Source organism: Ruditapes philippinarum, unplaced genomic scaffold, assembly GCF_026571515.1.
Source record: "Ruditapes philippinarum isolate M1 unplaced genomic scaffold, ASM2657151v2 ctg2789_1_1_1_1, whole genome shotgun sequence".
Taxonomy (NCBI): Eukaryota; Metazoa; Mollusca; class Bivalvia; order Venerida; family Veneridae; genus Ruditapes; species Ruditapes philippinarum.
Window position 1 is genome coordinate 145397 of NW_026858272.1, and position 20841 is coordinate 166237.

The 20841-nt window shown below is 32.3% G+C and overlaps 2 protein-coding genes across 2 annotated transcripts; both read left to right on the top strand.

The window, feature by feature from the left end:
• Window positions 1–272: 272 nt before the first annotated feature.
• LOC132752637 (low-density lipoprotein receptor-related protein 12-like) lies at window positions 273–6740 on the top strand. The gene is made up of 6 exons (XM_060742984.1): window positions 273–606; window positions 1302–1456; window positions 2210–2297; window positions 3451–3591; window positions 4820–5032; window positions 6075–6740. Exons 1-6 carry the CDS (start codon window positions 537–539, stop codon window positions 6086–6088), a joined length of 681 nt encoding a protein of 226 aa, XP_060598967.1. The 5' UTR covers window positions 273–536; the 3' UTR covers window positions 6089–6740.
• A 4876-nt stretch (window positions 6741–11616) lies between these two features.
• On the top strand, window positions 11617–19096 carry LOC132752634 (low-density lipoprotein receptor-related protein 12-like). The gene is made up of 5 exons (XM_060742980.1): window positions 11617–11874; window positions 14136–14293; window positions 17088–17175; window positions 18196–18336; window positions 18816–19096. Exons 1-5 carry the CDS (start codon window positions 11805–11807, stop codon window positions 19094–19096), a joined length of 738 nt encoding a protein of 245 aa, XP_060598963.1. The 5' UTR covers window positions 11617–11804.
• The last annotated feature ends 1745 nt before the right edge of the window (window positions 19097–20841 follow it).

Here is a 20841-nt window from a genome sequence, read left to right on the forward strand (position 1 = left end):
TGTTTTTTTTTTCAGCATTCCTCGAAGATGCAATAGTCCATGTTTGTCAAATAGTAAAAGTTACATGTACAACTATCATGGGCATAGAAACACCTCCTCTCAGATGTTTGATAAGGGCTCCGTGTCAAACGGATGTATTCATACAAACGCTTATTATGATTTCATGAACAAAATTGTTATCATTACATTTTCAATTTGTTATCAGTATCTTTTACTCTGATATCTTTACTCGGTTATAGATCAAGCGGTTCAAGAGTCTGTTGGGCATCCTCAAGTAACAACTGATTAAGTTAACTACATTACGAAACATTTGGTTGTAATAATGAAGACATAAGTCATAAATTTGTGTATTTTGGTTATTTATTGTCAACTATATACATGTATAGACATTATATTTCTATAGACTTATTTCTGTTTTGTACGGAACATTAACATTAAATTGGTACCGGAGTTTTAAAAGGGCTACCAAGACATACGCGATAATTTGGAAATACTAAATCAGATATTAGTCCGAGTTTCAACGTATTACAGCAGCCATGAAGTGTTTTCTATCAACAAGTGTGATTTTATTGTTAAGTTTAGATTGTGTTGGCGCTATAGTATACTGTGAGTACTATGATCATTTATTTACATGTATGTTTTTTTTAACTTTATTCATTCTTTATGAAAAGCGGCAGCTAAGTGAAATTGTCAGTTACAAGTTAATAAACAGCAGATCCGGTAAGGAAGATCGACTTCCGGCTTGATTGTGAAAGGCGTAAAAATCCAAAACAATTCGTTCCATACACTATTAAGGAATCAGACATTTACTTTACGGTAATTAAATCACTGAAAAAAAAGATTTGTCTCAACGTAATAGAAAATACACTATTGTTCATGTTTGGTAAAAGTACTAGCAGCGTCATTATGGGTTATCAAGTATCGAAATTGCATCCAAAAATGACGAGACAAATGCTTTACTTCACATAGCATTCTTCGATTTTTGATTAAAATAAACTTCTTCTTTAAGCTGTTTCAGCTTTGTTTCAGCCATTGGATGTAGGTTAAGATAAATAACTTGTGGGCAAAGTTTCAGATCATTCACTCGCTCTGTTTCCCTAGAACCATTATTGTTATTGTGAAAAAAAACGACTTAAAACTTGGCTAAGAATAGCGCAAAAATAAGATGAGTATATATCTTTACTTTCTTTGAAACTTTCTGTTTAAAGTGTCTCAGGTTATCTATGTCAGAATTTTAAAAATTTCCTGTTTTTAGCCTTTTGGACCTCAGTGCAGTTTCTTTTAAGTTATTTTCATTTCAGTCTTCATGGAAGACAACTGTAATGGCGTTGTGGACATCTCTTACATAGATCAAATACGACTGCAGCTAACTCGACACAGTTCATACAGGGCAAATATGAACTGTAAACTACTTATTACTGCCAACACAACGGACCGTTTGATGCTTTTCTTCAAGGTTGGGTGATTATCATGCTTTAGACTTATGAAAAGAAAGAGATAACACTAGGATTTTTGTTAAACCAATTCTTATTAAAGGAGCTCCACTGAGGTCAAGGTGCCTAAAACAAACCATAAATAAAACTTATTCTTACATAGATCATGCAAAGCACTTAAATTGGAAAACTCTGCAAAAGTTATAATTTATAAAAGAAATATACTAAAATGAAATTGAATACCGATTCTTGTGCGGTACTTTAGACCGGTTCTAGTTAAAAATGTTGCAGTAATTTTTGGTTTTTGTCGCTTTGCATAATAACAATTATTATTCTGGAATAAAAAGTGTAGAACGAATGTTACCATATCTACATCAAATGGTACAAAAATCTCCGAAAACTATTTCCAGTCCCGTGATATAAAAAACATCAGTGGAGTCCCTTTAAGACTATTTCAGGACTTACCTAACTTGCTCGAGATTAAGTTTTCAGGATTCATAAAATATAATTATGAATTAAAAAACTATATGCCACCTGATGATAAATTCCTAAATTTGTAAAAATGTATGTCATACAATGTATTTAAGATAAAAAAAAAAAAAAATTCTATGGATCACTACAATTTTACAGCCAGCTTATGGTTTATAGATCTTAATGTGTTAACAATACCTTTGATACTTGGATCATATCTAAATAATGTAAAGATAATTTGCATGTATCGTAGATTATTTAAATAGAAGGACTTTATTGTTATCTACATTTATTTTCGTATGTAGGACTTTGATGTCGAAACAAGTGCTTCATGTAACCTTGATTATCTTGAAGTTCATGATGGCAACAGTATTAACTCACCGTTTGTACCAGGTAAATTATCTCCCCCTATTCTATTTGTCGAGTTGACATACTCTTTCGAATAAATAATGCGTGCAAATTAGGAAAATTATCTAACCTCCCTCTGAAACTCTCATTGTAGTAAACTTTTTTGGGTATTATCAGAAAAAAACTTTCCCTTTACATCAAAGAAAATTTAATTCCTGTATATCTGGTATATCATCACAACTTACTCTATGTGTCGAATTATAAACTCTTGTATCTTGGGGATAATACATATATTAGTTTTTCAGCCTTCTCAGCAAACAAATAACCGCGTCACAATTACAATCAAATCCTAACATGCACACACTTCTTTAATCAAACATCTACAATAAATGCATTTCATAATAAACATAATTATGCTTACTATCTCACTTCAACAGCCAATTATACATTATCAACTTCTATTTCATTCTCTAGCAGATGGTCCTGTTTTCTATTTTTACCGCGAAAACTAATGACAAAAATAGAGAATTTCACCCAATTGAAAATATATATCAATGTCACAAGTTAGAATCACATGCTCCTTTGTTTCTTGCTTCTTAAAATTGCTCAATCTGAAGACAATAGAGAAGCATACAAAGAGAAAATACCGTACTCCTTTGTCGTCTGAATACTTTGCTGATTTGAGAGCGCTTCATGATTCTGACAAGAACTCTTTAAAAATATGACTCACCACCACTTAAACCCTAGTTGATAAATAACTAAAACACAATACAAGCCCTTGAACTATTCCAACTATTATTATTTATCGGCTCAAATGTCCATTTCAATTTCAAAACTGTCATTTGTTTGTAACTTTAACCCTGGTCAACTGAAACTAAAACTAATGTACCAAAACTGGTAAGTTAAATAAATGTTTGTGTGTGTCAGAGAAAAACTACTATCTTTTGTGTGACAAAGGAACAAACTTTATATCACTCTTTATCAGATATATTAAATATCAAGTAAAAAGGATTTAAATATATATGAATTTATTTTCTCTTGACTTCAACAGAAAGGAGATATTTTTGCTTTTGAATATAACCAGAGTTTATCCTTTGACCGATTTTTTTCTCTCTTTAATATAAGAAGATTTTCTGTCTTGAATATTACCGGTGTTTCCTCTTAAGCATTGAGAACATTTTTCTTTCGAATATTACAGGACTATCAAAAAGGCAGTGTGGAAGTTACATGAGTAGCTCTGTAAGCAAAACAAGCGGCAATAAGCTTTTCCTCTACTTTCAAAGTAGTAGTGTTCGGCAGGAGAGAGGGTTTGACATGATCATCACTCAGTATCATACCGGCAAGTTCTTTACCATTGTCATTTGAGTAAAAATGCTTTAATGATTTAATATCTATATTTATTTATGTTTATTATGACTTACTTCTATTTGCATCCTTTTACAGTTTTTAGTCATATTATATTGATATGTTTTTCTTATAATAGTTGGCCGTTTTACCCTTAACACGCTAAATATATTAAGTGGACTCATGCATTTTTCATTCTGAACAAAATAGATAAAATAAAATCCCCAGAGAGCACAAAAACGACAAAATTGAAAAAGTTGCAAGCTCGGTTTGATTGAGCTTGTTCATGGAAAGTAGTAAAAAGTTCAAGTAACCGTCCACGTCCCCTAGCACCAGCTTAAGCAGAATTCAACATTTAAACATGAAAAAGGATGAAATTTTGAATTTAAAAACATCCGCAGATGTGTTCATACGGCGATTTAAATGGAACATTTAATGTAACACTTTCGTGTCATTCCATGAAAAGTGGTGTATGGTCCCCAAGTAAAAGAAAGCATGTGCCCAAAACGAGAGGTGGAACTAAGCAAAGTGGAACTTTCTAAGGAGGTCTGAGGTTATGAAGCTGGCATATCACAGATAAGACGTTAAAATACAAATTTAAAAAAACAGGCCCAATATCCTAAGCGATATTATACAGTGTTCTGTTCAAGTAGGAATGCTGGTTGCACCCAAGCTGAAAAAATATCAAATAGAAGGAACTAAAATACCACAAATATGTACACATAACAATTATGTCGTGCTAAACAATCTACAAAACCATTCATCTTCTTTTGACAAAGTTTCTCTACTGAATAGCGAACAGTCTACACTAGTTGCATGGGTAGATCCACTTGCGGAAAGCAGGTTTACGAAGAAAAAACAATCATAGTAGGCGAGATTTATTACCATGACCTTGGCAATGATATAGTCACATTTCTAATTGATTGACATGTTATATTAATTTAAGCGTCATTTAACAGTAGTTAATATTGATCTAGACCCTCAGAAATCTTGGGGGGGGGGGGGAAACTGACTAGTCTGCAAATATATTCTTTTACGGGTTTCTTAATTTTTTTATGTTATCTGCGAAATAATAAAAAAATAAAAAAAAAACCCTCCAAAGAACACTCCTTACCTCTGGAATCAGATAAGTTTCAAAGTCTCAACCATATAATTTCCTTACACGGTGATATATGCTTTAAAAAATTAACCTCATTAGTTTGAAATATTCCTTTTTGTTGCAGGTAAATGTCACGAGAATGAGTTCTCGTGCAGTAATGGACGCTGCGTCTCTTCCAGTTTGGTTTGTAACGGGTACGATCCATGCGGGGATTATTCTGACTGTACCAGTGAGCTTGCCACCGGAGTCATTATTGGCATTGCCGCCGGATCCTTTTGTCTTTGTCATCTGTGTTTTGTATTTGATATTGATTTACCGCCGACGACGACGCCAAAATGTTGAGTAAATTTTGTAATATCAAATTTTAAATGTATTAATATTCTGTTTAAAAAAAAATTTTGACTGAAACTTTTGACAGCATAAAAAATATGTATAATCATACAATGAGCTTCAGTATTTTTCTACATTTCATAGTTTTTTAGAATAGAACATTTTATATTTACGATCTAGTATCAAGAATTGAGCAAGCATAGAGAAAAACAGAATACCTAAAGAACGCCCAAAAGCGGCAAATTAAATATGTTACAGGCCCGGTTTGACTGAGCCTGTTCATGGCCAGTAGTGGTACTTGCAAAGAAGACTGTGTATATTAAAGTGAAATTAATCTGTCTGTCTTTTCTCTAACTAAATATTATTGAAATGATTAACAACTTGGAAAATAAATCTTGGAAAATAGTTTTGTTGACAGACAGAAGGTTCTTTAGTCAAAATGTTGTAAAATAGAGAAAACGTAATCCCTAACGAATGCCCAAAACCACAAAATTGAAAATGTTGCAAACTGGGTTTGATTGAGACTGATCATGTACTAAACTTGAAAGTGTATGTAAACGTCCACGCCAACCTAGCACTGGCAATATACTGTAAAACTTTTAATGCCCCGAAAGGCTAATCAAATTTTAGCCTTTTTTCTCAGACATTTTTAAGTGTAATATTTATGTCATATAAAGCCTTCACCCTGCTGTAATAACCTTTGTAACCTGCAAATAGCCAGATCAGACTGCACGGACATGCACCCTAGGATACACACATTTTTTTCATTTGGGGACATTATGCTGCTTTCCATAGAATGGCACTAACGTGTCAGATCGAAGGTTCCATGATAACCGCAATATGAACATATATGTAGATGTTTCAAAATTCAAAAATTTACCAGTTCATGTTAAATGTTGAATTCTGCTTAAGTCAGTGCTAGGGGGCGTGAACGGTAGCTTGCAATTATCACTACCGTGATTAAACCGAGCCTGCAACTTGTTTTTAATTTTGCAACTTCGCTTTCAAATGGACGGTAATTTGTAATTCCGATATTTTTACAATTACAGTACGAATTGATTGAATAAAATGACAGCCAACAGCAAGATTTATATACTAAATTGTACGTCTGGGTCTGCGGTTTCTGCAGCGGATATTCATTTGACTCAAGTCCGATACAAAATCCAAGATGGCGTCCATGATGGCTGCTAAAAGCGCCGATCATCTAGAATATTCATGTTGGCTATTTTTGTTTCCATATTATTGTATTTCAAATATAAAAACTGCACACAAGTTGTCATTTATAGCGTTTTATTTTATAAAACTTCAATTTAAAAAAAAATATATGTTTGTAATTCAGCAGTAAGACACATAAAGTGAGAGGCTCTACATAAGGAGTTTTTAAATGTACTGATTTGTGCAATCGATTATTTTACTCTATTCTTGTGTTTGTATCAAATTATAATTTCTTGTAACAGATACGCATAACTTACCAGAAAGATGGTTATTGCCTCTGGTTATTTGAATAAATCATACCCACCCACTGTTTCTTTGTAGCTACAGATTGTACGGAATGACATCATTTACGTCATACAATTTAATATGAAAAGATTGTTACCGATGTACGATTTTATGAATTTCCAAACATGTTTTACCAATGAAATAATATACATCATACGTTGTAAGGTCACCTAATGATTTGAACTGTGTACAAACATACGTTGGGGATTTAGCCTTATATTACAGGAAAGGAGACCCAGCAAACTTGTACAAAATCGAATCCGCTTTGGAATCAGTCAAACGATTTTTCACGGTTTTCTCGAGAATATTGTGTTTTTTTACGGAAATTTCGACAATTAATCTACAAACAAATCGCCGGTCCAAAAAGCGACCTCTTGCTATTTCTTATCAAGCTGGAGAGCTTTATGCCTTATATTGCTATGATGAAGATATGTAATAAAAATATATAAAATAATATATATAATACTGATATTTCCCGTTTTTTTATAAGAACGTACGTTCATTATACAAAAGCTTACTGTATAGGATCTCAATTCCTATAAGAAAGTTTTCTAAAATGCTTTTTTTTCCGCACTAAACTTACTTTTATTTTGATAAAGTACCGAAATAATGTAACTCTCAGTTTTAGAAGGATGTAAATTGTCACTAAGATGTTGCTTTTTTAGTCATTTTACGGTTATAGAGAGAAAAAAAAACAAATTGACGGTCCAAAAAGACCATGCCACGCGGAAATTTCTAGTACATATTTCTTGGGTTAGGGCTTTGAGCCTTATCTGGTGCCTAGAAGACCCTCCACAATTGTACAAAATCGAATCCGCATTTGAATCAGTCAAACGATTTTTTCACGGTTGTCTCGAGAATATAATATTTTTTTACGAAGATATCTAGAATTTATATACAGAAAGAACATGTAGCAAGTCGGAAAAACGACCATGCCATGCGGAAATCTTCTGGACATTATTCTTACTTTAGGAATTTTGCCTTATATTACAGGAAAACAGACCCAGCAAACTTGTACAAAATCGAATCCGCATTGGAATCAGTCAAACGATTTTTCCACGGTTGTCTCGAGAATGTTGTGTTTTTTTACGGAAATTTCAACAATTTATATACAAACATAACAAATCGTCGGTCCAAAAAGCGACCTCTTGCTATTTATTTTCTTGCAGAAGAGCTTTAAACCTTATATTGCTGTGGAGAAGATCAAATATACTGATATGTACAACTTTTTTAGCTCACCAGAGCCGAAGGCTCAGGGTTAGCTATTAGTATGAAAGGGGGATACTCCGGCGTCCGGCGTCATTTGACAACAATCGTCTTTTTCTCTGAAGTTACTTGTCGGATTTACCTAAAATTTGGTCTGTAGCATCCTTGTGACATTCACACTTAAATTTGCTCATGTCATGTTAATTGGCCCCTTTTAGGGGTCAACATAGCTAAAAAAGAAAAACCTTTAACATCTTCTACTACCGAACTAATTGATGGATGATCAGCATACTTTGTCTGTAGCATTCTTGGGTAGTCTTTTATCAAGTTTGCTCATATTAATTTGATTGGCCCCTTTTAGGGATCTCTAGGGCTAAAAATAGAAATACCTTTAAAGGTATTCTTCTACAGCACTTATTGGTGGATGATCACCAAACTTTGGATGTAGCATTCTTAGGTAGTCTTTTATCAAGTTTCCTCATATTAATTTGATTGGCCCTGTTTTAGCTAAAGCTTAAATGCCCCAGGTCATGGCATTTCTTCAAATTATAGATTAAAGATATTCTATGCTCAAATTTAATATAGAAAATATTGGCAATGGATACACAGTCTCTTTATAGATATAAAATAAACGTGTTTTGACTTCACACAAAATAGATATGTTATGTTTTAAACTCTTCACACTATAGGTGGTCACAGTATAAATATAATGATAGTGTCATTAAAAAACTGTCTTTTTATATAAAAGACCAACTTTACTTGGCCTATAATAGGATATGCAGCTTCCCATACATAGTTTATTAATAAGACATTTTCAGTAAGAATTTCATATAATATTGTTTCAATAAATTTCTATAACTCAAAGATGGACATAGGATATCTTTTCATAATGAAAGGGAAACAACTCACGTTGGAATGTGTACATAATTATGTTATGCAATTTTTCCAAGGATTGGAGTCATGACTTGTTTATGATGCGTAAATATATTTTAGCTCGAGAATTCGGACATCATATTGCATCATTGTAATGTTAGTTGTAGGTCATTTGTATGCTCAACTTTTTAATGAATTTTGTAATTGTATTTTTGTTCTTTATTTTTTTTGTTGTTGTTGAATTGGATTTAAACTTGGAGAAAGCACATTTGAATAAATTTTGGGACATACTGCTGAACCTGAGTTTCATGTGCATTTATTGAATTTTAGCATCAGTTGAGCTGTTTTTGATTATTTTGTAACCATTGCACATACTTTCTTGTTTTTGATGTACAGAGACTTGAAATTTGGAATGATGTACAGAGACTTGAAATTTGGACCAGGAATGTAATTTCTGATGCAAATTGAAATAAGATATCAACTGACTACTTTTGGTATTATTATTTGATATTGTTTGACCTAGTTTGTCGTTTTTTGATGTACCTGCTAAAATTTGGACAAGGGGCTTAATTTCTGATCCTGAATTGAATGAACTGGCCTACTTTTGATATATTTGATATCGCTTTACCTACTTTTTTGTCTTTTATGACTTGAACTTCAAACCAGGCATGTAATTTGTGTATTTTTTATGTTGAATTCAATTTTGATACCATACAAACATAACAAATCGCCGGTCCAAAAAGCGACCTCTTGCTATTTCTTTTCAAGCGCCTTATATTGCTGTGAAGAAGTACATGTTGTACAAATCGAATAGGCACTGAAATCGGACCAATGTTGTTTAAAAAGATTGGCTTAGGAAAATGGTGTTTATTTGTACACTTTATATACAGAAAGAACAAATCGCCGGTCCAAAAAACGACCATGCCTCGCGGAAATCTCTAGTACATAATCCTTGGATTAGGGCTTAGAGCCTTATATTGTGCACAGAAGATCCTTCAAACTTGTACAAAATCAAACCCGCATTAGAATCAAACAAATGATGTTTAAACGGTTGCAAATCTCTATACCAAATTGTCATTATTTTGCACAAGTAAGTACATGTATACAGAATTTCAAATTAAATAGGTGCATACTATCTGTTGCAAATGAGTATATATAACGATGTGTGAGACAATAAGGCACTCGTTATCTGCAGTAACAATCGTCTGCGAAATATAAAAAAAATATTTCTTTTCAAGCAGGAGAGCTTTGAGCCTTATATTGCTGTGAACAAGATCTAATAAACTGATATGTACAGTTTTTTTGTTGGCATTCAATCTCTGGCACAAAATTTCACGACAAACCTAACAACAAGTAGTTCTCAAAACAGCTTAAAACTAGCAATGTAAATGAAAGAAATATTTTTATTTTGTTACAAGTATCCAACAAATTACAACGCATTCAATGTTTTAAAGTAGGTTGGATTATAGAATTGTCAATAAATGCACAATCACAAATTACGCGAATGAATATCATTTAAATTAATGAAAATGCTTTTTTTTAGCGATGTCGATTACCGAATATTTCAGAGCGTAGTACACAAATCGAGCAGTAGTCTGGTTCCCGGCCTACATTTACTACGGACAGTAGTATAACGTAGTATAAGGGGAAGGAATTCCAGACTTGTCGAGCAGTAGATATATGGATACATGTCGGACTGATTGCGCTAAATTATTTAACAGGTTTATCGTGAACAAAATACCTCGAAATTTATAAGGATTACAAACCCGAAATGGAAATTATAAATTTAGAATTATTTGATTTTATTCAGGCATATTCCGTATAATTTTCCCGTGGGGCACGGGTAACGCGCTCGTTTAGGGTGTGAGAGGTCTGGGGTTCAAATCAAAGTCGAGGCAACTACTTTTTTTTGAGTGTCTTTTTAAGGAAGTAGCCACGTTATGCAAGGATAAAGTGTGAATATCATAAAAAATGAACATAATTGATTTTTGATGCAACTCTAGTCATGCAAAATTCCGTTTGTATCAAAATCAATCTGTTATAGTAAAAAATCTAAACGCAGTCGTTGCAACTCGGTGCCCTGAAAGATGGATTATAGTATATAAAAATAAACTTATACAGGAAAATACATACAGATATACAGTACGATTTAGATTGCAAAGATCAGAAAATACCACAGAGATTGCGGCCTTTTGATTTATATATATAAGTACGTAGCGTTTATTATACAAAAGCTTACTGTACAGGATCTGAATCCCTATAAGAACTGATATCTACAGTTTTTTGTTTATCAGTACGTAGCGTTCATTATACATGTACAAAAGCTTACTGTACAGGATCTCAAGTCCTATAAGAAAGTTCTCTAAAATGCATTTTTGTCTCACTAAACTGCACTAAACTTACTTTTATTCCGACCAATTACGTGGCAACTTCCTAGAGTATAACGAAATGTACACTTTCTTATGCAACTGAGTATATCTTTTTGTATAGTTAGATTTAATGAGGTTTAAAAAAATATTTCATTTTACTTTGATCGTGACAAAATCTTTTAAGCTTTTTATGAACCACTCGCTTCCTCTAACTTCCTAATACTGATGTAATACAAAGCAACATAGTCGTTAACCAGATAGGACTCGAACCAAAGATTCCTAGGTTGAGAAGCAGAAACCTTAACTTACAAGCCATAATTCTCCTAGTTACAGTTTGACAACTAGATCATCCAACAAATTAGTTCCAACACGACCCCTCCCCCCTCCCGGAAAAAAATAAGAAAAGATAAAAACAAATGATAATAAAACAACTTTGCACACGAACAACAACAATATAAAGAAACAACAGCCATGACAAAAGTACATGAAGAAGAAAAAAACAACAATTTTTAGATATTTTTAAGATCAAACAAAACAAAACATAGCATAAGCAGCCAAAAATAAAAACAACGAATAAGGAAGATATTTGACATCAGTTAATTATCTTCCTGGTTTTAATCACGTGCAAACCTTCTGCTTATGACACACAATTAGATATAATACTGTGTCGCAGTAAAGTCCGGTACAATTTTGTTATATCATAGTAAACATACATTTATCAATGCTTGAATAAAACATAACGCGTAATATTTACGACCAGCTTTTAACATAATACGGAGTGTGATATCTTAAGTTTATATGTAAGGATCAGGAATATTTAAACGTCCAAAAATGAAGATTTTGGTTGTGATGTTTCTTGTGTCATCTCACTGGTGTACCAGCGTTTCAGCATTACCAAAATGTAAGGTTTTTGTTTGTTTTTTAGTTTGATAAGTGATTTTACGAGTTACGAGTAGAGTTATAGGTGTTAACATGTAAAATATTATTGTTTAAAAGCGTGCGAGTGAAAATGTCTTCCGGATAAATGGCCTGGGGGTTAGTAATCTTTTTTTTCTGTCTCATGATTTTCAGCAGTTTCTGACCAATCAAAACTTGAGATATGAGTTTAAGCTATGACAATTTCTTTATAAGCTTGGCCAGCTTTAAATGTACCTAGTTAAAGGACAGACATTAATAACTTTAAAGTATGACAGTGCTATTCGATATCGTAACTATTTAAGACCTTACATGTAAATATAGGTTGTTTGTTATTAGACTTGTTTACTTGAATAAAATAAGTTGAGATTTTAAATGATTAATAATAAAGCAAAATTTGTTTAGTTTTACCAATATCTATTTAAAACCGAAGGAAAAGAGTTATTAAGTGTAAATTGTGTTTGCATAGGTTAAAACAGTTTTATATTTTGACATGATTGTTTCTAATTTTGTAATTCCACTTCATAAAAATGATCTATTACCTCGTACGTGTTTCATGGAAAATTTTATAAATATTTTTCAAAATGTATCTTAAACGTTCAAATGATAAAAAGTGCGTGACAGTCTGTTTATATTTTTGGCAGTTTTTAAATTTGACTTTCCATGTTTAATTATTGCTTTTTGGCCAATGACTATTAAAATAGTCAATCTTTCGGAATATTAAATCAATTAAGAACGACCTGACAACGAAAAAAATGAGCATAATGTCACTTTAATCTATTAAAATTAATACATATACGGTCTTTCATAATAGCCGTCCTTAATATACAGTATAAGTGTTAATATAGGGTGTTTCATAATATTTGTCCTTAATATAAGCATTAATATAGGATGTTACATAATATCTGTCCTTAATATAAGCGTTAATATAGGGTGTCTCATAATGGTTGTCCTTAATATAAGCATTAATATAGGGTGTTTCATAATGTCTGTCCTTATATAGGGTGTTTCATATTATCTTTTCTTTATATACGCGTTAATATAGGGTGTTTCATAATATATGTACTTAATATAAGTGTTAATAAAGGGTGTTTCATAATATCTGTCCTTATATAGGGTGTTTCATATGATCTGTCCTTAATATAAGCGTTAATATAGGGTGTTTCATAATATCTGTCCTTAATATAAGCGTTTATATAGGGCGTTTCATAATATCTGTCCTTAATATAAGCCTTAATATTATTCTACACATATCGGTTTGAAATAAATTGAACATGTTTTACAAACATAATACCCTTTTATTTAATATATGATTCACAGACAATACCTTGATAAGAATTGATATACTGAAGTATTTTTACGAGTTTGTTTTACCATTTTCATGTGTAAGTGTTGAATTCTGGTATATGGATGGTCATGATTTAAATGACTCAATGATGAAGTTTTCATATAATTGTAAGGATGTAAAATTAGTCACCAAAAAAAAAAGAAGATGGATAGTATTAAAGATATCCGAGGATAGCAAAATCAAGTCCTACTGTATATATCAAGGAAATTTGTGTAGTGTATTTTGTTCACACTATGAAAATATACGTAGTGTACTGATTTGTTGATAATATTATCTTCATGATTGTAATGAAGATGTATGCTGATTTTATTACGTGTGTTACGATTGTTCGTCTGCTATACATATATTCACGAAAATTGATGAAACATATTTTAATCGTATAAATGGAATCTTACGTTGTTTATTTTACTGCTCATGGTATCGTTTGAAGAAAAATACTTCCAAGTTGTTGTTTGTTTGTTTTTTGTTGTTGTTTTTTTTTTGGGTGTTTTTTGTTGGTTTTATTGTTTGGTGTTTTTTTGTTATTTTTTTTGATCGGTGATTTTTTAGTGTATAAATTTTCGCATAAAAAAAAATAACCCACACCTTTCTCCTGTGTCAAACCATCTGTCTGATTCCGTTGCGGATTAGGCCTTGCAAGAGTTTGAAGGCTCTTTGTTACAGTATTAAAATGTAAGGCACAAAGCCCTAACCCAAAGAAAATGATTGAGATGCCCGCATGAAATTATCGTAGTTTGGACCGACGATAATGTTTAAACATTTCAGAGGCTCAAGGTATATGTCCTGGAGAGGTCCGCATTGTATTGTCGTTTTTTGTGGGTTTTTTATAGGCGATTTGTTCTTTCTGTACATTGCTAAATTATATCTCAATCATTTTGTCTATTTTTGTTTGTTTACAGATTATATGGATGAACAATGTGGTGGCAGTTTAGACTTGACTGACATGGGATCTATCCGGCTCAAATTGACATCAGATCATGTTTTTCAACCAAGCATGGACTGTACTTTACTAATAACCACATCGAAATACAATGAGCAGTTTATGCTTTTCTTCAGGGTAAGAGTGCTAAAAATTTAAGAATAATAATTTGAAAACTATTGACTATATTTAACGTGTTAACGTGCATAAAAGGCTGATACTCTGCGCAAAGGAACTCCACTGAGGTCCAAAAAGCCGTCAACATATAGAATTTTATTTAAGTGACATTCAATGCTTCTAGCGTTTTGATCTATATTGCAGTGTTAACGATCATTTTTCATAGAACGTTTCATTATGCAAATTATCCCGATTATTTGCTTTAAATGACTGAAATCGGGAGATTGGTACGTGTGCTTGCGATACCATAGCAGCTGTTGAAAATTTCGAAATTCAGTCTCGATTTCAGGAAAAATTCTACAACAAGATTATCTTAAAGTAACAGCAAAGTTGTCTGTAAAATATATCTTATTTAGAGTTATATTCTCTTTTACGGTATACTAAACGTGACTAGGGTTTAAAGGTGTTAAAATTTAATTGCACTACTTTTTTGTTAGCCATTGGAGTAATGGTGTATAAAGGACTTTCAAAAAAACAGATATTATTCAGAGCGGGCGCTATGGTGCAGTGGTAACGCTGTCTGCCTTCAAAACAAAGGGTCGTGAGTTCGATCCCCAGCTACTCCACTAAAAGAATGAATTGACTACGAGACTGACAAGATTGAATAGAACATACAAAGAGAGACTAAACAGTTAAAACATACAGATATAGATTAAACGGACAAGAATATAATTCAAAATAGCTAACGGAAAAAAAGAAAGAGACATAACGGAACAAAATAGCAAAAGACATTCAAAAAGTGAGTCACTCGGCAGAGAACAACAAAATGGAGGGCCTATGAATGGAACAAAACAAAGAGGCATCAACGATACAAAGGACGACTTGTCGATACAGACAAGACAACGACTAAATGGAACAATACACACAGACAAGAGAACGTCTTAATGGAACAAGACACAGGAAATTCGTCGATGCAGATAAGTGAACGACTGAATGGAACAATACACAGACAGCCAAGACAACGACTGAATGGTACAAAACACACAGACAAGACAACGACTTAAAGGAAAAATACACAGGGACATCGTCGATACAGACAAGACAATGACTAAATGGAAGACAACGACTAAATGGAACAATACATACAGACAAGAGAACGACTGAATGGAACAATACACAGGGATAGAGACAAGAAAACGACTTAATGGAACAAGACACAGGGAAATCGACGATATATATGATATATTAACAAATACAGACAGTAAAATATACAATAGTCCGGACGCAGTATTCCACAGTACACGAAAAACCACGGACCAGAAAACGCAAAACACTACATGGAAAGTCACTATTCGGAAAAGAAACAACGCATTACTGTCAGTAGACAAGACAGGAATTAACTAGAGCAGACCGACTTAATAGGACTGATGACAAAACACATAACGGAAAGAACAGAAAAACTACAAGCTCCCTGTGTCTTGTTCCATTAACTCGCAAGCAATCATGAATGCTTTATTTGATTCTTTAATAACACCATATGCTAATTTATAAAAGACATTTGCATTTTCCGACTATGCATGTAATGTATTCACCTGTCACTATTGTCTAAAAAGGACAGGAAAAATTTCCTAATATTTTAGTTAATAACGTTCGTTAGCATTGGATTTCAATCATCACACAGAACATATATTAACAAAATATACAAATAGTTTTCATTTTGCATATGCCATAAAAACATAAACTACTTATAATAATTTGACACTATTATAAAGCATGTATTGAATATTTACTTCAATAGTAAATAGTTTGATAGTTAGTTTGTCATTTTGCACAAGACTTAAATTAAAAGCAATGATACAAATTCTGCATTAACAATATTCATTACTATTTATTACAATGGCATGCATACATTTGAAATTTGTGCATTGTTGTTACATAGAAGAAGGACAAATCTAACATGTATGAATAAGAATGCAATCAACAAACATGCATTAGGAACATTATGATATAAACTTGTCATCAAGATGCATCAATCTGACTAACGTTCAGATCTACTCTTTTCTTTTATGTAGTTCTGATGATGACCTTTTATGTAGTTTTCTGATGATGACTTTTATGTTTCGCCTTCTTTATAATTCGGATATCCCGAGAAAGCAATTTTTAGCTATGCAATCAAACCATACAGTGTAGGCATCAGAAGAAGTGTCAAAATACGTTTTCCGTCAAAGTTAAAAAAAAAAATAGAAAAAAAATGTTTGAAGTAATTTTTAACGAATAAACTTGAAAAAATAATGTTTTCAGTGGGCAAGACTGTTTTGCCAGTTTACCTGTCGGCTATATGGACAACGCTATGTTTGTTATCAAATTTATAAAAATTACCTACTCAGTATTGATTTTTCTAGGGTCAAAATTAGAAACAACATAGCTTTTAAATCGTGAAAGCTCGCCAATAATTGGCTGTGTGAAAGGTCACCAGAAATGACTGCGTATTTGGTCACTGTCAGATCTAAAAGCGGAGAACGTTACTTAGAGCTCATTTTAATCAGAGTGCAAAGTATATACTTTTGGCGGATATTCACCTCCATTCTTGTGAGATCATGTTATAAAAAAAGAATACAAGTTCGGGAGCATTATACTGTTACAGTAACCCTATTGTTCTGTCTTTTTATACATATTTTTAGCAAAGAATCTTTTAATAGAATTTTCATAAATCTCAATTTGTTGAAACTGCTTTTGTAATGATGTTGGACAGGGAATACAAATCTAAGACGTATTCGTAGAGCAAATGTTTCATCCAAATTCATGTTTGTTTCAGAAATTTGACGTAGAAGATGGTCCTGATTGCCAATCAAATTGGTTACAGGTGCACGATGGATTCAGTGTTAATTCTTCATATGTAGCAGGTATTTATAAATATTTATCGACACACACATACATAATATAATATGTTAACATAAATATTTGAACAAATTTGCCATTTACTATTGTCAAATACTGTTGAAAGGCTGAGTCAAATGACATTAATCGCGCTTTATTAACAGCTCACATTTTATACTCATGGTCAAGAATGAGTACCTGACTTTTAAACGTCGTGTTTTATTTCAAAGCATTAATTGGTCTTACACTGTATCAAACTATAGTCCTTTTTTATCTACTGATATTTGAAACTGTTTTAGCATTTATGTATCAAACATTTTACTCGTTGATATATCAATCATTTTACTCACTTGCATTTTACTCGTCAATGTATCAAACGTTTTACCAGCTTATGTATCAAACATTTTTCTCGCTGATGTATCAAAATTTAAATAAATATTTAGTAATAAATAAAATTTACTTACTGTAAATCAAACGATTTACTCGTTGATGTTTCAAACATTTACTCGCTGATGTATCAACGTCTTATTCGTTGATGTATTAAACGTTGTACATGCTTGTGTATCAAATGCTTAACGTGCCGATGTATCAAACGTTGGACTCGCTGATGTATTAAACGTTTTACTCGTTAATGTAGTAAACGTTTTACTCACTGATGTATCAAGCGTTTTACCCAAACATGTAACAAACTTTTTACTCACTGATGTATCAACGTTTTACTCAAAAACGTATTAAACGTTTTATTCGCTGATGTATTAAACGTTTTATTCGCTGATGTACAAAACGTTTTACTCGCTGATGTATTAAACATTTTACTCGCTGATGTATTAAACGTTTTATTCGCTGATGTATTAAACGTTTTATTCGCTGATGTACATTTTACTCGCTGATGTATTAAACGTTTTATTCGCTGATGAATTAAACGTTTTATTCGCTGATGTATTAAACGTTTATTAAATGATTGGACGAATAAGATAGGCAAAGACCTCTTAGTGATATCAGTACAGATGATTCTCATTTTATAGAATATTATTTTAACCTTTTAGGTTTAAATGGTAATCTCTGTGGGACGTCAATAGGCAATGCAGTATGGGTAACGAACGGATCAAATCTTTTCCTGTATTTCAAGAGCGGAACTCAATACCAGAGCAGGGGCTTTGACATGGTGATTACACAGTTTCATACAGGTATTATCATTTTTTGTTGGTTCTGATAATATATGACGCCAAATATTTATATATATATGACGTCAGCCATGAACATACACAATTAAACCGAGCATGCTGTATTTATAACTATGTCGTGTTGACAATAAAAAATCAACATAAAGTTGGGTAAGGATTCCACTGAGGTCAAAAAGTATAAATAATGAAAAAAAAAATGCAAAGTGTTGTTAAGAGATATACTATTGAAGACCGAGTTTTTGTGCGATTTTAAGCATCATTTGAGCGAAAAGCGTTGCATTTGCACACCGATAACAGCGTAAGATTTTGATAATTTTAGGAAAATTTAACGCAAGTGATTTTTTTTAAATATTTTAAGGCAAGTGAATATTTTTAAGGAAAGTGTAACACAAGTAATTACTTTTTCCAGGAAAGTGTAACGCAATTGAACGCAAAGGATTATATTTAAGAAAGTGTTACGCAAATTAATATTTTTGTTTAAGGAATGTGTAACACAAGTGAGTATTCTTGTGGAAATGGACGTTGCGTCTGGGATGGGTTGGTCTGTAATGGATACAACCCATGTGGAGATGAGTCTGACTGTATTGGTGTCCTCGCTGCTGCAGTAATCATTGGCATTGTATTTGGCTCACTCATTTGTTGTATTGGAATGACATGCTTGACAATCTTTTGCTGTGCACGACGCCGACGACGCTCTAAGGTAAGAAGACCCCTTTTTTATTATATCTTTTTATTTCATATAAATTTATTGAAAACCTTTTGATAACCTTTTAGTACTTGTACAAAATTCAGGAACATTTTAGGACTGGTACAAATTTCAGAAACATTTTAGTACTGATACAAAATTCATGAACCTTTTAATACTGGTACAAAATTCAGGAATATTTCAGTACTGGCACAAAATTCAGGAATCTTTTAGTAGTGGTACAAAATTCAGGAACATTTAAGTACTGGTACAAAATTCAGGAACATTTAAGTACTGGTACAAAATTTAGGAACATTTAAGTACTGGCACAAAATTCAGGAATCTTTTAGTAGTGGTACAAAAAGCAGGAACATTTTAGTACTGGTACAAAATTCAGGAACATTTAAGTACTGGTACAAAATTTAGGAACATTTAAGTACTGGCACAAAATTCAGAAATCTTTTAGTAGTGGTACAAAAAGCAGGAACATTTTAGTACTGGTACAAAATTCAGGAACATTTAAGTACTGGTACAAAATTTAGGAACATTTAAGTACTGGCACAAAATTCAGGAATCTTTTAGTAGTGGTACAAAAAGCAGGAACATTTTAGTACTGGCAGACAATTCAGGAACATTTTAGAAATGGTAAAAAAATCATGAACATTTTAGTTCAGGTAAAAAAATACTGATAAATAGTCCTTGGAAGTTCGTATGTTTCCTTCTCGCCGGTATCTCATTGAAATACTCGGACCAATCTGCAAACATCTAACAGTGATTACCCTCCCTTGGAGATCGCTGTAACTGACAGGGGAATCACTTTGGTAGGAGATTGGACATCTTGGTGCTAATACACTGTTTTATAAAGTTTCCAATTTAATTTTCAGGAGAGGGAAAATTTATCAGCCCTTATTGTGACGCAGAACGACAGGGTATGGGAAGGATATAACTACACGACGTAAGAAAAATACATTAATAAAACTGTTTGTCATATGTGTAATGTCGACCGTAAAGTTTATTTAAACCATAGACACGGCAACTGTTAATTATTTGAAACAATTTAAAGGCTTTCTCTTAAAATGAAAGTTTTCTGTTGTTTAAATTTGTTACAGGTTATTCGGTAGTTATAAACGCTTCTTTGAAATAAAACACTCCGTAGCGGATCATTCCCCATTTTTTATAGAGCCTAACCTGTCAAAATCTTTTTTTTACTAACAATATAATTTTATGCGTTTGTATTGCATGACTAAACGATTTACGAATGAATTTTTTTCGATTTTAACTCACTATTTGTTTTAGTTATAGACAATAGTGCATGTTAACTTTTTGCTTGCTGGCTGCAACAGTTTCTACCCATGCGACCAGTGCAGACCAAGATCATGGTCTGCTTTCTTTACTATTCACATAGTACATTGTATATCATAATTCATGGTAAAGGGAAATTGTTTCATGGTTAACGTCCTAGCGCACTTGTCTTTAAAGATTCAATGTTTATTTTTCATTTCAAAAGAATTACGTATTTTTTTTATAAATTTTTAAAAACTATATTTTATTCTCATATTTTTACTTTCATTGATTTGTCATACTGATTTGACTTTCTTTTATCTTTTATATTTCGACTAATTTGTATTATTTTGTATTTTTCTCCACTTACGATCTGTTATTAGTTGTTGTTGTTTTTTACATTTGCTTAACTCTCAATCTCTCTCGCTTAAAATGACTTAAAATATTTTATTTTGCTTGTCATCCTGTGTTTTATAAAGAAATTTAATTAAATACATGTATATGAAAAAAAAAATTAGTTAACTTTCAATATGAAATGGCCT